This window comes from Rhopilema esculentum, chromosome 16, assembly GCF_057945365.1.
Source record: "Rhopilema esculentum isolate cy_ngs chromosome 16, ASM5794536v1, whole genome shotgun sequence".
In the NCBI taxonomy this organism is placed as follows: Eukaryota; Metazoa; Cnidaria; class Scyphozoa; order Rhizostomeae; family Rhizostomatidae; genus Rhopilema; species Rhopilema esculentum.
This window is the reverse complement of record NC_142830.1, coordinates 13029452-13045883: the sequence shown is the minus strand read 5'-3', so window position 1 is coordinate 13045883 and position 16432 is coordinate 13029452. Positions and strand designations below refer to the sequence as shown.

At 35.4% G+C, this 16432-nt stretch overlaps 1 protein-coding gene across 2 annotated transcripts in view; it reads left to right on the top strand.

The window, feature by feature from the left end:
* Positions 1-3392: 3392 nt before the first annotated feature.
* The window catches only part of LOC135682350 (uncharacterized), a 31203-nt gene continuing 18163 nt past the window's right edge, over positions 3393-16432 (top strand). For both annotated transcript variants that reach the window (XM_065197210.2, XM_065197209.2), the window contains exons 1-12: positions 3393-3575; positions 4864-4914; positions 5022-5065; positions 6257-6302; positions 6793-7563; positions 8801-8860; positions 9843-10151; positions 10966-10990; positions 11746-11873; positions 12296-12518; positions 13799-13896; positions 15081-15207. In XM_065197210.2, the coding sequence (XP_065053282.2) occupies positions 3564-3575; positions 4864-4914; positions 5022-5065; positions 6257-6302; positions 6793-7563; positions 8801-8860; positions 9843-10151; positions 10966-10990; positions 11746-11873; positions 12296-12518; positions 13799-13896; positions 15081-15207 (1894 nt within the window). In that variant the 5' untranslated portion in view covers positions 3393-3563. The remainder of the gene's footprint in view (positions 3576-4863; positions 4915-5021; positions 5066-6256; positions 6303-6792; positions 7564-8800; positions 8861-9842; positions 10152-10965; positions 10991-11745; positions 11874-12295; positions 12519-13798; positions 13897-15080; positions 15208-16432) is intronic.

The window sequence follows — 16432 nt, the reverse complement described above, 5'->3', positions numbered from 1 at the left end:
GACATATCATCTGGAAGAAACTACAATACCTGCAAGCAGCGAATATAGGGACTGCGGAGCCCGGGGCCAAAAACATCGGCAGGTCCCTCGTTATTTACAATTTCTAGCTTTTCTCTTACGTGCAGGCCCCTTTTGGCTGCCATAAGCGCAGGGCCTAGGGCCATGGCCCCAATGAACCCCCTTAATCTGTCACTGAATACCTGCAACAAATCTTGGTGAAATACACCAAATTTTCTGTTATTCTAATTTTGCATCCCCTTCTCCTTTCTTTCCAAAAAAATTTCAATTTTATGCAAAGCTGCGTGTGGATCAATGGATGAATTTTAGATAGAAATAGAGTTGAACTCTATAACCAACATTGTTTTAGGGGAGAGGAGGCGGGGTCATTTTTACCGAATGCCATTTTTTCAGAACAGCACTTTATCAACTCGTATTCCAGATAATTTTGGCAGAGACTGAACATTTGTCTTTATCATCTGACAAGAATGCAACACATCACTTTGTCGTTTTTGAATTGGGGCCACAAAAAAGGCTTTTTGCAACTTGATAACATTATATTTAAGTTAATCAACATTGTGTATTAGAAAGTTCTGTTATCATATCATATCAGGACATTTCGACAATACCATACTTTGCACAACAAATAATCTTCTGTACACAAATCAAGGTAGCTAATTCTCATCTTTTCTAGGGTAAATAAAACAGATTCCTTGCAGAAAGAACCTCGCAGTAATGTTTCAGGTAGCGTGAAAAATGCACGGCTAGGTTCATCTGGCAAAATGTTGACCTTAGAAGTTTTCAAATCTAATGATTTTATCAGAAGAGCTTGCAAAACTGAGTAAAAAGTACCCAATCATTAATGTGATCTAATATATAAGCAATAAGTTATGGCCGTTGAAATGTTTTGTTCTATTAAAAAACTTACTTCTTTGAAGCTTAATGATAGTACAGTCGCATACCTCTGGAATTGTGCATTTTATGGTAGAAGCATAAAGTTTGGAACAAGTACACTATTTGATATACTGAATAAGGAGACATGTATATCAAGCTCTGAATGCTTTTTGAACTGGGGTACTTGTCCTTTATTACGTGTCACACTATAACGTTTTTACTTTGAAAGTTATACAACTAAAACTCTGATTTCTGGCTTGATTAGACGCGCTGAATAGAGTAAGATGAAGCTGAAACTTGAAAAAGTCACAAAAAGCTATTTTTAGACTTTGGTACTTGCACCCAGGCTATTGTTGGGTATCGCAGTATAACCTTAAAACTAGGCAAGTTGTACAACTGAAACTTTGTTTCCTGGCGTAGTCTGACGTGATTAGTTAGATAAAGTATAAGGAAACAAAAAACCCAAACAAAAAAATATATATTTTTTAGTAGAACTTGAAGGACATATATACATTTTAAGACCTTCTTGATTGTTTTTTGCAGTTGAGCAGTGAATCGTTTGCCATGTCATTTTAGACGAGATCTAATGAAATATAATTATAATGTATGAAGATTCAGAATAAGAAAATTGAAGTCTCGACATTTCATGCAGCTCGAATTCTAAACTTTCAACAACCTTTGCTGCTTCATGTTACAGAGAAGGAAAGAGAATAAAAGCAGATTTATGCATACAGAGGGAGTAGCAGATAGTACATTTCCTCATGTTGAACGTGATCAACTCTCTCATTTATGGTAGAAGGACAGTTTGTATATTTGATGTTTGTCTTCCTATGTTTTTCCATTGTTTTTTGACCGTTTCTGCAACAGGATGGAGTAAACAAGCAATCAGAACCACGAAAAATTTAGTGTTCGAGCTGAATGAAAATTCTTCGAGGCTGAAATCAGGCATGGCACGCCATTCAAACTAACAAGCACGTACAGGTTTTTTTTATAACCTACCTCAACGCCTAATTATAGGACATACCTCAAGGCCTTATTCCAAAAGTTCCTTATTCGTAGACCTCAAATCAACAAATTTTAGTACCAAAAGTTCCTCAATAGCAGTGTTGCCACCCTCGACTTATCGTTTCTACCTACTGCGCAGGTGATTTCTACCTACTTCCACCTACGCATGTCAGCGTGAATTCTCCCCACAAATCCCTACATTTTCAAAATATCCCTACGTTTTTACCCACGTCCACTCATGCTTCTAAGAACAACTTTCAGCGAAAGTCTATTTTAAAAAGTCATAAAGATCGAGGACCAAAAAAATTATATGAAAAGTAATGCTTTTGTAAGATATTACTATGACGTAAGATATGGTTCGCCTTTTTTGCAAAATGTCTTTTCATAAATATTTCTTGATTTGCATGAAAAGTCAGTGGAAATTGATGTTCAAAGCTATGAAAAACAAGCAATTTAATTGTTTGGCCGCAAACAAATATAAATCCCTACAATTTCCAGAAAACTATCTACTTTTTTGTTTATCCCGTAGGTTTTTCCTACAACCTATAACCTTCTGAAAATCCCCAAAGTAGGTAGAAATCCCTACGTTTGGCAACACTACTTAATAGTTCCTTAAACAGTAATTTTTTTTTCTACAATAAGCCTCAACACTTAATAGAGAGAGGGGCGAGACAGCACATGCGAAAAACATATGCGAGGCAGCATATGTGAACTACTCAATGAGACACTTGACACACGAATATTATTATTATTATTATTATAACATTATTTACAGTTGGTTAAAATACTGTTAGTTCTAACTTGAACTAATTAAGACCAACTGTTTACATAAAAATAAATTCTAATTTCAATAAATATATGCTACTGGTGAGATTCCCACTGACCTTTTATCTACATATTTTACATAAGCAACTATCACCTTTCCACTCTTTAATTGATCTCTGAAAGCTAAATAATAGCAAAAAATCTATGCGAGTTTTGGCTGCAAATGAATGGAACCGACTTTTTAGTTTTCGGCCTTCTACATGTAGGTTCCTTAGAAAGTTTTTCCTCATAAAAAAGCGTGTATTTTGGTCGGTGAGGCACGTTAAATTAATTCCTGCCAGTGGCTGTACTTTAGAAGATAAAAAAAATGAAACAGGCGAAAGAAAATAATTTCGAGTACTAGAGGTGGCTAGGCTACCAGGGTGGCTTTATGGAAAATTTTAAGCAATGATATAGAGGCCCCGAAGGCGCTGGATGTCTAACCGGTCAAAATTGCCCTTTGAGCTGGTGAGGCAAAATCATTCAAGCGGAAATACTGGCAAAAAGACGATCACGCATAAGGGCTCAGTACGGGAAATTGCAAGGCGGACGAGGGAAAACCAATATTTTCGAAAATCGGCATTAATTTGAAAGTTCAGCTATACTGTTTCAGCTTGCCATTTTTAATTCGAAGATTTTAAGCTTTAAATTGTTTTGGTAAATGGGTGTTACATCATTGGTTTTAAGATCTCAAGTTCAGTATGAGGCTGGCCAGATGAACCTAAAATGTCGGCAAAATTGTTTGTATTCGCAACATTGGCCTAGTAACGCTAAAGGAAATTTACAAATGGATCATTGACCAATTGGGTAGCTTTTGATGTGGCTTGTTTATGGAAAGAATAAATAAATAACGCCCATACATCATGCCTTCTCGAGTATGAAGTTTATTTCAATTTAAATTATGCGGTGTTTTACAACTAACTATAGAATTGCTTAGCAAGCATTTGAAGTTCAGCTTATTCATTTTTTTCAAGATGTATATGAAGACTATCTCTACGTACATTTTGTTTTTGATAAGTTTGCAAACCATTGAATCATTGTCTTCATAATTAGGTGTTTTAACTTTAATTGGAATGGGATTTCTTATAATGACTAAAATTTCAAGCTTAATATCATTCAACATTTGTCAAGCAATATTTTCAAGTTTCTTACTCATAGTCATAGAAGAAAAGAAGAACTCAACAAACAGTTATTAATGCCAAATTTTAGGACTGTTTCTTCTACATCACATGCCTTGGAGCTATCTTTATCTTCCCAACAATGCTCTTCATACAAATTTCTTTATGGTTTTAATCAGTTAAGGATTATATATGCATTTTACTCCTTGAAAATCTTTGCTGCATGATTTAGGCCTTATTGTCATGTTATCAATTTTCCTAGGACACAAATTTTTTCTACATTTTGAGGTTGAGAGAATGCATTAGATTCCTTTTTCATATATTGCTGTCATTTTTGACCATTTTGTATGCAGTATTCTCTAGTCCAGGCCACAATCTTTGATGACCCTTCCTTTCTACTTTTGAATTGCTTGGCAAAGGAAGACATACAAAATAGCCCTCAAACTTTTGCAATCCCCCTTAAATCTTATCATTAGGTGAATAATCGCTGTTTTAATCAAATAATTGTTGTATTGTTTTATACTTTAGAGTTTTGAGATGTTTTGTGTTTATCTTTTCATGTTAAATGGAGGCCTTGTTTGGTCTTTAAACAATTTATAGAAATATGCTGTTAGGATTAGAAATGTGCTCTCAGAATTAGAAAAAGTGTCAGGTAAAGATATGGCTGCTGCTTTCCATACCACAGTTAGGATATCATCTTAATTCCTAGATTTTCTGAAAGATAGATTTTGTCATGTCCTAATTGCTTGTTAGCCTGTAATACCAATTTAGCCTAGTACCAAAATTCAAGACCAGAAAGGCACTGTGCCATGATAAAAAGAGAGGTTATACCATATGAATTCATCTTGTATTTACAAAACCTCTTTGTCAAAAGCAAGTGTTCAACAACAGATGCCAATATGGGATGAAACTACAGCTGTTATGCCAAAAGCAAAAGACTTCCTGTAGAGTAGGCCTATTTACCATGACTCAATGCATTTAAGTAGAGTTGCTTAACTTCTGATTGAGTTTATGTTTGTTGATACAGTGTAATTCAAATTTGCAGAAATCAAAAGAGGACACTTGGAAGGAAAGTGAACTTTTAGATGCAATTCAGGTATGTTCCATTCAGTTTTCAACACTAACAAGCCTGATAAATAGTTTCCTAAATTACTTATTTTGTGACATAAGACAAGTTTTTCTTCACACCTTTTTTCTTTTAAGGGACAAGAAAAGAAGAAAAAGTCATCTTCAAAAAGTAGCAAAAGGTAAGATTAATCAAAGCTCAGACTTTTAACATGTAATTTTTTGGCCCAAAAAACCGTATGTTAAATATGATGGTCCCTGAAGATGCATTATGTATGAAATTACAAGGCCAATGTATTTATGTGACACTTAGCAATAAATATGACAAGTTTGAAGTGGTTCAGCTATAACATAAACAGAAAGCAAAGCACAACTAAACATATGGTGTTTTTGAGTATAAGAGCTATATTTTAATGAAGCAACAAAGCTTCATTAAGGAACTATAAAGGTTGATATCTCATGCTTTTCAAACATGGTTTTCACCTTATATTTGAGTTGGTTATTTGGCTTAGCAAGTTGTGTTTTAAGATACTTTTGAGCAATTGATCACCCACCAAAAGGTGCTTGATTTTCTGATATTCTAGTCATATCTATGTCTTTTCAGTGGGTCAATTAAGTCTTTGCTCTTTTAATGTGTTCTAAAGTACTATCTTGGTATCTTTTCATTAAAATTTTTGCTTATTTATAGTGGGCATTTTTCAAGAATCTATTATTCTGAAATCTGATAATTATTGTTTAGTTTTCAAGGTTATTATTTTCAAAGCATCCTTTTCTAAATTAATTGCAGCTCTTTAAATCTTGCAGGTTAATTTTGAAGGATTGAATCTTCTATTTTTGAACCTTCCCTTGCTTTGTCCAGTTTCTCTATGTCACCTAAATTCACAAATTTTTTCTTGAAGTATTTTGGATCACAGACATCTAAAGTTTCTTTTATCAAATTTTTGGAGGTGCCATGAGAATATCGTATATAAAATTTCAATGCAAGTCTGTTTATAGCGTGCTGCCACGTTTGTCGAGGTAGAAAATTTATTCATACTGTTCAATGCCATATAGGCAGAGCTATACACGATTGGTTTTATCGAGCATGCTCTAAGTTGCAACACTGAATTTCAAACTTAATGGGTTTATCAAACAACTGTTTAATTTTAATGCGTTCAAAATTTGACAGTTGGCCAACGATTGCCTTAAGCATGAAACTTGGTGTTGCAACTTAGAACTGTAAATTTAAGGTAAATATAATTGTATTTTTTATGTTTTTGCCACGTTTTGGCATATCCCATGCTTACGGTTTGCTTGAGCATGGCAAGTGATAGGATCTGGTAGCATTTTTGTCCTTCCACCGTATACTCATACCAAATTTACTTCCATTTTAGTGGTGAATCATCGAGGCATGGTACGAGGGATGATAAAGAAAAACATGTAAGATTATGCCACAATGAATTTTCACAATAAATTGTCACAATAAAAGGCTTGTGCCATGAAAAATATCTGCTTTTGTGGTAATCTTTATTGTTTGCTCATTGTCATTCATTGATTCCATTTTTTATTGCATGCTAATTTTCGGCTAATTAGATATGCTTTGCTTTCAAATTTTGCACTGAGAGGCCCTGTGTATCATCACCAACTTATATCAAGGGCAATGCTATATTCATCAAAACATGTCCTTCGAATTTGTAAGGCTCCTTTTTAGGGTTATTGATCCTTATTTGGTGTCGTCCATTGTTTGGCTGAAAGACAATGGTAACACATGCTTTTGCTGGCACACATGCTTTTTTTAGTCTAGATCTGCTGAATGTTTTGGTTAACGTAATCTGTTTGCATAAGTTTTTTTTATCGTTTGGTGATAAGTTGGGTTTAATCTAAAATTTCTTTCAGTGTTTCAATAGATTTAAAAATATATTTTTTTTAGAGACGAAGTGAAGCTAGTGGAAGTCATCGAAAGGATTCTGATCGCAAAGAAAAAGACAGGGAAAGAGAAAGGGAGAAGGAAAGGGTGAGAGAAAGGGAACCAGTTGATGGTCATGAAGGAAGTAGACAGAAACCCAAAGAAGATGGAAAAAGGAGCCATAAGGAAGAGAAAGAGAAGTCAAGTAGAAGAAAGGACGAAAAATTGCGAACCGAGAGTGAAGATGGCAGATCCAGAACAAAAGAAAGAGAGAGGAGTGATGGCAAGGACAAGGAACGTAGAAGAGACAAGGAGGATGCAAGAGAGAAGGAGAAACGAGATGCCGATAAGAAGGGTAGGAGAGAGAAAGACAGGGATGGAAGCGAGAGGAAGGAAAGAAAGGACCGTGAAAAGGATGGGGACGATGGCAAGGAAAGGAGAAGGGAGAAAGACGGTGAAGGCAGTAGGAGTCGACATAAAGAAGATGGGGAATCTAAAAGAAAGCACCATAAGTCGAAAAGGGAAGATAAGGAACGCGAAGATTCAAGAGAAAGCAGCAAGCATAGGAGCAGCAGTTCTTCTAAGGATGGGAAATCTTCTAAAGACAGAAAAGACAGGCATAAAGAGAAAAAGGAAAAGCGAAAGGATGAAAGTGAAGTGAGGTATCATGAAAATGAACCCAGAGAAGACATGGGTAGGACTGAAAGATCAAAAGAAAGGAAGAGCCGGGATTTGCCCAGTGTTGATGAAAACGAGCCACAGGAAAGTCGTCAGAATGATCGAAAGACTGAAAAGGTGATCTCAATTTTGATGTTTATTGAAAAGGTTTTTTGGGGGAGTTGGTTAAGTAGATTTGCAGGATCTGTTTACAAGGGAGCTGGATGAGCAAGGAATATATAAATGTACATTTCCAAAGGATATGTGTTTCAGATAAAAGATTTTTAGCTCTGATGAAATTTTTTAAAACACTGATGAACCTCAAACAGTAGTTGTTTTAAGAGATGGTCGTACAATTGGTCACATCCCGAGAAAACATTTTTTCAGAAGCAACCTACAGATGCTAAGAGGACTTTAGTAGGCCTTGCCATTTGAGGAGAGCCATATCTCTTGCTCCCCTCCAGGCTCTCATCAAACGCTGGAGGGGAGCTACAAAATGCTCTCTTAAATTGTTCTAAAAAGCAAATGTCTCTCCTTGAAATCAATTTTTCCTTTTTTATATTCTTATGTATCTAGAAATAGCTCCCCTACTTAAAATCTTATGGCCAGGCCTGACTTAAGTCATCTTTCAAATAAAAACTGACCAATCAGTGAGTGTGATTCCACTCATTGATTGGCTTATATTGATTGACAGGTGACAATTTCTGTGCAACAGGGCATTTTTGTTTAACCCCTTGAAATAGAGATATGGAAGAAGTAGAATTCAGGTATTTTATTTAGATTGTTTTTCTATGTTAACTTTCAATACAGATTGTTTTGTTGGACTGCATAGCAATAGACCAATTCGACTTACGGCCTCATTTTGAAAAATTCTTCAAATTATTTTGTACAAAATTTTTGACCTCAGATTCGGATTGCAAGCAATGATTTAAGTATACTTTGAAGTTTTCACTATGGTTTTGCTCACGAAATTGATTTTATGACGACAAAAAGATAAAAATTTTATAAGGGATTTGACCGTGATTTGCGACTAGGGTGGTAAAGTTTCCCCCGAATGACTTTTGCGGTCAAATCCCTTACAAGTTTTCAAACTTCATTTCTCCGTAAAATCTAAAATATAAGCACAAACAATATGAAAAATCGTATCCGGCCTAAATTTATGGTGATAAAACCAAATTTGAGCTTTAAAAAGTCGTATGATTAGGTTAGGAGAAATTTTCAAAACGAGGCCGTAAGTCGAATTGGTGTATATATCTAATGCTTTGACATTCAAGTTGTTTTCTTGTTGTTTTTTTAATTTGAAGCCGAGGAGTAATCTTGTTACACCCACACCACTAGTTATTATTATTGGAGTGAAGGATAGTTGTTTTTACAGGACAACCCTACTGCTGGTCATGGACCGAAATTTCGAAAAGCTTCCATTGATAAACAGAATGTAAGTGCTAATTTCCTACTGTAATTTTCTTTGAACACATTATGAGGGTCAACTCAACCAAATTAACGTTGTGACGATGACCTGAACAAACGATTTACGTCCAACATTTGACCAAATATCCTGTCAGTTATAATGTTTATGCATTTGCATTGCCGTATCCAACAGGAAAATGATTAATTCATCAATGCACGCGATCTAACATTTTGTTTTATATGTAATCAGATATTACATTGCAACATTTAATTGCAATGATATCTGATCAGCGTCTGTGATATACTGTTCGGTTATCCTGTTATAATGTTTTTTAAACATCATTATCCTGTCAGTTAAAATGTTAATCAATTTGCATTCAGTGGCGGACACTTGGGGGGCGAGGGGGGGGGCGAGGGGGGGCGAGGGGGGGGGCGGTCGCCCCCCCAATACTTTAGAGAACAATGGTCTTTCGTTCTAAAGCAATGGGAAATGTGACGGCATCTTATTAAAACAATAGGCTTGCCCCCCCCCCCAATATTTGACCAAGTGTCCGCCCCTGTTTGCATTGTTGTATCCAACAAAAAAATGATTAATTCATTAATGCACACGATCTAAAAATGCGTTTAATATTTGATCGGATATTTCATTTGATCATTTAATAATGTCTGATGATAGTATGTAATAAGCTGTTTGATTATCATGTTCAAATATTTGATAAATATCAGTCGGATAGAATGTTAATCCCTTGCATTAATGTATCCAACAGCAAAATAATCAAATCGTTAATGCACACGATCTAAAAATTCATTTAATATTTAATCCGATGGTACATTTGATCATTTAATTCTGGTAATATCATATCAGTCTATATATTGTACAGTTTGATTATCCTGTTAACATAATCGATTTTTTGCTATCATGTCAGGTAGAATTTTAAGCCATTTGTAATACTGTGTCTAAAGACAATAATAAAAATAACAATATGATTATTTCAATTTATGATCTTCAGAGCTACGAAGAAGAAATCGAGGACCAAAGCCGAAGAAAAGCGAGCATCGCAAGGCGGAAATCTTCGATTCTTAACTCCGATGAAGTGAATGAAGAAGTCATTGATGACAATGCTTACGACTATGGTGATGACGATTTTGAAGATTATGATGATGATGACTTTGAAGAAGATGATGGCGATGAAGATGAAAAAGGCGACGAACTCAATTTCACCAACGAAGAACTTGAGGGTGTTGACGAAATACGCAAGGCGATGAGGGAAGAGAACCAGTTGGCGGAATCGCATAACAGCAGCCGCTCTTCAAGTCGTGTATGTTCAGATCTGCTTTTCTCTGTTTGATGTATATTTTTTATGATTGCTATTTATACTTTTTATCGATTGAATAAAATTGTTGCGAGTTTCCTTTAGAAAGTTTCCAGTCGATATTTTGAAATTATTGTTGTTGAAATCCTAGACAGATGGCTTGGAAATCCCTTGTTTTAAATTTTGGCACCAAGGTCTTGGTTGATACCTCCTTTATAAGACTCTTGTGCCAAATTACATTGGGAAATGTTTCAAGCTGGCATTATAATCTGCCCGATTGCGTTTTGGTTTGAAATCGTATCCTCATCGGCCTATGGCTTCGTCATCACGTTTTTATATCTTAAATAAAAAACTGCCATCGCTCTAGTGCCAAACTATGCATGTTACCTGGGTAATGATAAAAGGTCTGTTTTGCTAAGGCGGTGACCGATTTCCTCAAAGATCTAGTCTCAGGGACATTGAGAATCACATCAATTGCCAAGCAAGTCTTTCCTCTTAAAAACCCCTCTGCATATAGTGTTTTATGAAATGTTTTTTTTAGAAAATGACACTTGTTATGGCCAAATATCTCCTTTTTGACGCTTTTTTTATTGGAAATTTTTAAAAGTGGCCCCTCTACGGATCCATAAGTCTATGTGATATGCCGGATAAAATATGCCTAGTATTTTCGTCTGTATTTTTTCTTAATGAGTAACCCATCGTTATTGATCATGGTCTCGTTTAGATGCTGTTTGCCTCTTTGTGCTCTGTCGAACTGTTTTCGACGTTAAATCTTTTTGAATGATATCGCTTAAAAATCCAAATTTTGATTTTATTTTAGCCTTCTACAAGAGATGGCGTTCAAGGTAACCTGTTCTAGTCACATTCAGATGTCTATAATTTCTCCCACAATCACATCTTTTTGTTTCATTGATTTGTTGGTTCTAGTTTGCAAGTCAGAACATTTTCTAAATGACTTTATGTACAGAATCTTTACTGTTAAAGATTTGCGCGAGGCTTAAGTCACCTGTCAATCAATATTATCCAATCAGTGTGCGTGTGGCTGGAATCACACTCATCGATTGGTCCATTTTTTATTGAAAGATGGCTTAAGCCCCTATAGTATCCGTCGATTGTCTTTGATTTTGATAAAAATTCATAAATCCTTTACACCAAACTTGTCAAAGTGCAGCTTTAAGTTTGTGTTTAGATTTTTCCAAAAGCGAGGTTCCTAATACTGTGGCGATTGCCCTGTGTATCAAGATTTCTGATTGCTATCAGACAGAATCACGAAGATGTTCAGCAGTCGTTGAAATAATTAATTGTCAAATTCGGGTCACTTGATCAGTGTTAAATATTCTCATATGCTTTTTAATTTAAATAAATACAAAAAAATACAAAAATTGCAATATTATAATATGAGTTCAAAATATGCATTGACAAATAAACCATTTTCATGAAATGGATGAAAAAAGCAAAATTTTCTTGATAAAGATTCTTGGCTTGATTTTACCAATTCAATTATACTTTAGGCTTTTCTGCTGAATTCGCAGGAATGTCAAAGATGTACGGCAGTTGAAAATCCTTAAAAAAATGAAGTAACAACTCGATTTTTCAATAGGTCGCCTCGGAACATCCAGCTCAACGTCTGTCGCAAAGACACAGCCACGTGGAAAGATAAACTTCATCGCAGCTAAGCAGAAGCAAATCAGTGACAAAGTTGCCAGCAAGACAAGACGAAGAGGAAAGGTTTGCATGGATGTTTTTCATTGTTTCTAGCATAGGGAATGTAAGGATGTATATGGAAGCCAGTGGAGAGTATTTTGAGAAACTGTGAAAATTTGAACATGATGCCACTTGCGGTTTTTGAACACCTTAATAATTTTGGAGTGACCCTGGTACTTGATGCTCCGATTTTGGGAGATACCCTGTTAATTGGATTATAATTAAAGGTATTTATGTATCAAGGACTGTCAGTAGCAAATATTCAATTTGATAACCCCAAAGCCTCCTACTTTAGAGAAAATTGGTCCCTACCCCTCCTATCACTTGGCCCTGGCTAGACGTTCGACCCATGCTAGCCTCTATTCTCCTTTGTCTTGCTACAGAGATCTCATCTGCTGTGATCATAATGGTAGTTTTTACTCAACTACAGATTTTTTTCTAATTAGGAGCTGAGCAAGCTTATCGAACTTGATGTAGTAGCAATGGATCTGTTTGAGCTGCAGCCACTTAACATATACGAAGTATACATGAAAAGCTTCGGAAGGACCAATACAGAACAGGTTGCTGTGCAGACAAACGAAGACTGCCTCGAACAGGAAACACAAACTGAGGAGATTGAGGCTGAAGCAAAATGGTGTCAGTTTTCAAACGAAGTCCAATCTTTCGGAGGTGAAAAATTGGTTTCTTTCATTGGTAGTTTGGTTTAACTTGAGTCTTTTTTGATGATTTTGATCTTCATTTTATTTATTTCATTGGATCATTGCATCATTATCACTTGGTGATTAAAGAAAAACAACGTAAAAAGATTTTCTTTAAAATATGATCGCGTGGTGATCACAATTACTTTTGGAAAATATTTTGTAATCATTTGATTATTCAACGCTCTTATACCTTGAAATACCAAACTCAATAAAGCCCTTCCAGTGTTTTAGCTCAAGCCCACCCATTGGTTCGTTCAAAATGACTGTTTTTTGAGTTCATAAAATGAAGAGACTCGAGAGCTTCAGACAGGTTTCAAGACGATAGGATTAATTTAGCTTCGGTATAAATTCGCCAGCCCTTCTCATGCGAAAGCACAGCTACAGATAGATATCCTCTTTGCCTGAGAATGCTATCAACCAAAAACAAAAGTTCCAGTTTGTAACCTAACTTATAACTCAATAACCAGGTCCAATAAGCAAGGACCGTGAAGCATGTTACGAATTAAGGGGCACTAAAAGCCAAGAGCAAGGCAAATTTTTTATAGTTTTCTGTTCCCTATAAGGACATTTTTAGAAATTATTTTTGGGCCAAGCCCCTCAGCCCCCTCCCCCTTTCCCAAGGTCCCTGTAAATATGTAAATACTAACTGTTAGTTTCCTCTATTTGTGGTAGCCAAGTAGTAAATTGCAAAATGGCAAGTCTCATTTAACACACCAGTGTCAATTAGAACTAACCAAGGTGGCTTGAGGCTTTAGATTTTACTCTTAATCGCTTCAGTATACATAGAAATGCTTTTTGAATTTGTCCATTTATCTTTTGATTTGTCAAAAGCCAGCAGCAAATGTAGTAAATCCATAGATGATAAACATTATTTTTACATTAGAACTGAATATTGCTCTCTTCCTTAGAGTGCACATTTTAATCAGATAGTGCGTGTTTAATGTTTCGACCATCAGTTTGATTTATTGGCAAGTTAGTCCATACAAGCATTGGTTTATATCATTCATTCATTCATTCATGGTTTTGGAAAAGCCAAACGTTTTTAGACACGTTAACGCTTTTCGTCTTACACTCGTCAAAGTACAGAATGTCAGAATAAGGATCGATTAGGAAATACAGTAGTGTCCTGCATATAAGAAATAACGTTTTCAATTACAGTTGTGACTGGTTTCTTATAAAATGAGATAAGCTTCAAATCAGGGTCTTAAAGTGAGTCGTAGAGTTTAAAGACTAGTATATCTGTTTCAGGCGAAAATGAGAATTCATCAAAGGCAAACACTACTCAGTCTTCAACAATGAGCCATGACACAAAAAGGCTCAACAAATTTTTAAGTAAAGCAACACAGGTATGTTTTCAGATTTTCCCTATGTTAACATTCCCTATTTTTAACTTTAAAGCGTGTTCTTTGCTAGTCCATCGTGATCTTCTTAAGTTGTTACCTAAACGAAAATCGTTTCCTTTCTTTATTGCTTCTACTACCTAATCTGTAAGCATGGCTTTATAATGAGCTAGGAAGAATAATATATCTACAACCTAATCACTAATAGAGGATGTACAGAACTGGCCCAAGGAAGCATATAAGCAAAGATTTCAGGAATCCAGAAGGAGTTTTTGGGATCCAAGTGGGTTATTTTGGACATGTTTTCGATATACTTAAATCTGCTTTACAAGATTCCTGATCTTTAAATGGGTTAACTGGTCTAGTTTCTAAGTTACTGGGGAAGAAGTTTGTAGAAATCAATTAAGTGTCGAAGTCATTCTGGCAGTCTATTCTATGGCCACAAGCTCCCCTTCCCCCTCTGCCACCATTCTTAAGGAATTGCTGGTGGTAGTTAAAATTTTTTCCCTTACATTCGTAAGGCATTCGTTTCACAAAAAAGTTACCCATTTCATCCATTTCCTTCCCTCTCGATTTATATAACTTTACTTTGAATTCGCAGGAATTAGCAAAATTTATTTTTAGAGCCTTTTACCTTCGAATAATTTTAGTTACACGTTTTCGTAGCTGCTAAGAAGCTTTAAAAATTACAAGTAAGGAATCAAACTGATGAAAATAGAATAAATGAACCACAGTTTACCAGAAAATATAAGGAAAATGTTAGAACAAGCCCAGCTTTAGGTTAAGTTCGAAGAGAAACAATGCGCTTTTTAAAGTTTTATCTGGTGTCAATCAAAAATAGCGTTATTCATCAACTAATCAACTGTGCTCCGAAAATATCAGGCAAAATTGTTAGCATTGTGAAAATTCGAAGAGAAATAATGCGATTTTTAAAGCTGTCTCTGGTGTTAACCAAAAATAGTGTTTTTCATCAACTAATCAACCGTGCTAGGGATCAGACATAATTTTTACGGTCTTTAAAGCAATTTCCAGTATTTAGTTGCATAAAGATCAATGTTGGAAAGAACAACATTCAGAACACTTCAAACCTCAAATTATCAAAATATATTAGACCATCGAGCCTCGACAAAACTTGTTCTTAATAAAATGTTATTACTCTTCCAAATTTTCTGTCTAATCTTCCTTTGTAGCTTTGCATGACATTGTTAAATGAGATGGCAGACAATGAAGATAAAATCTCCGACAGATACGAGCAATCGGAAATGAAGTTCAGTGAAAGGTTTTTAAAGTTAGATTTGAAAAGTCAACTTACTAACGGTAAGAAGCGTGTATATGTGTTATGAAATTTCTCAAATAGTGTTCGAAAATGATTACGTCATAAAATATGTTTCCAGTATTTTTGCATTTTGGATCAAATACGCTGAAAAAGCATCCTGAAGTACCCCCTGAAAGTGAAAATGGCTTTGCAAAAAGCAAACATTTTACAACATACTGAAATCAATTCGATGTGTTAGAAATTGGCTTGCATGTGAACATGAGCACAAGCTCTTTCTCCTTCAAGTCGTTGTGATTTGGTCTCTTGAGGATATTCGGTAGTAAAATTTCATGACATTACATTTAGCACTCTCTTAGGGAGAGGTTTCTTGGAAATATTATTCAGTAAGTTTAAGGATAGAAGTTTATGAAGTAAACCTTAAAAATTGGAAAAGAGATTATATTAAAAACAATCATGTTGCTAAGGTTTGATCGTGTTAAGTTGGCCCTTCAATTTGTTAGGGCCTAGCTAGCCTTTCCATAGCATCATCAACTAAAAAGGAAAAAGGCTTAAATCTTCTGGAAGGGATGCATGAAAACAAAATATTAAGATGTAACAAAAATATTAATGGGTTTGTTCAAGGCCATAATTAGTCAATGTTTGTTTCAAAAATACATTCTGTTTCTAATCAAGATAAGATGCATTTGATTGCACTACCGTAAATCCTCGAATTAGCCCCCTTAGGACTTATTTATTTTTGATATTTTTGGACGAGCCTTTTAGAGAGGGGGGCTTATAAATTATTGTAAACAATAGGAAGACATTATTAAAAGACCTTGTTATTTTAGTAGGAATTTCTTTATGAGCAGTTAATTAATTACTACCAAAAGTACGAATTTGTCGTGGTAATTCAATAAAACGCCATAGGCAACCTCAGATGACAAAAACCGTCAAGTTGAGGGGTCCAATTCGAGAATATACGGTAGCAGTGGGGGCTTATTCGAGGGGGGGGGGCTTATTGACAGTTTGTAGTTTTAGAGTGGGGGCTTATTCGAGGGGAGGGCTTTTTCGAATGAGGGGGGGGGGCAATTCGAGGATTTACGGTATAACCATTTTCGATTCGCACCTGGATATGCATCCCTGTTTTGTCGTTATTCACTCTTTCATACGCTGCGGAATGTCAGATGATAGAATTTCCTCAATTATGCTGCACAATCAACTTACTTTTTTCTTTGAATTTTGCGGTATTCGATGAAATCTCTTAATGCAGTGTACCCTTGAAATTTT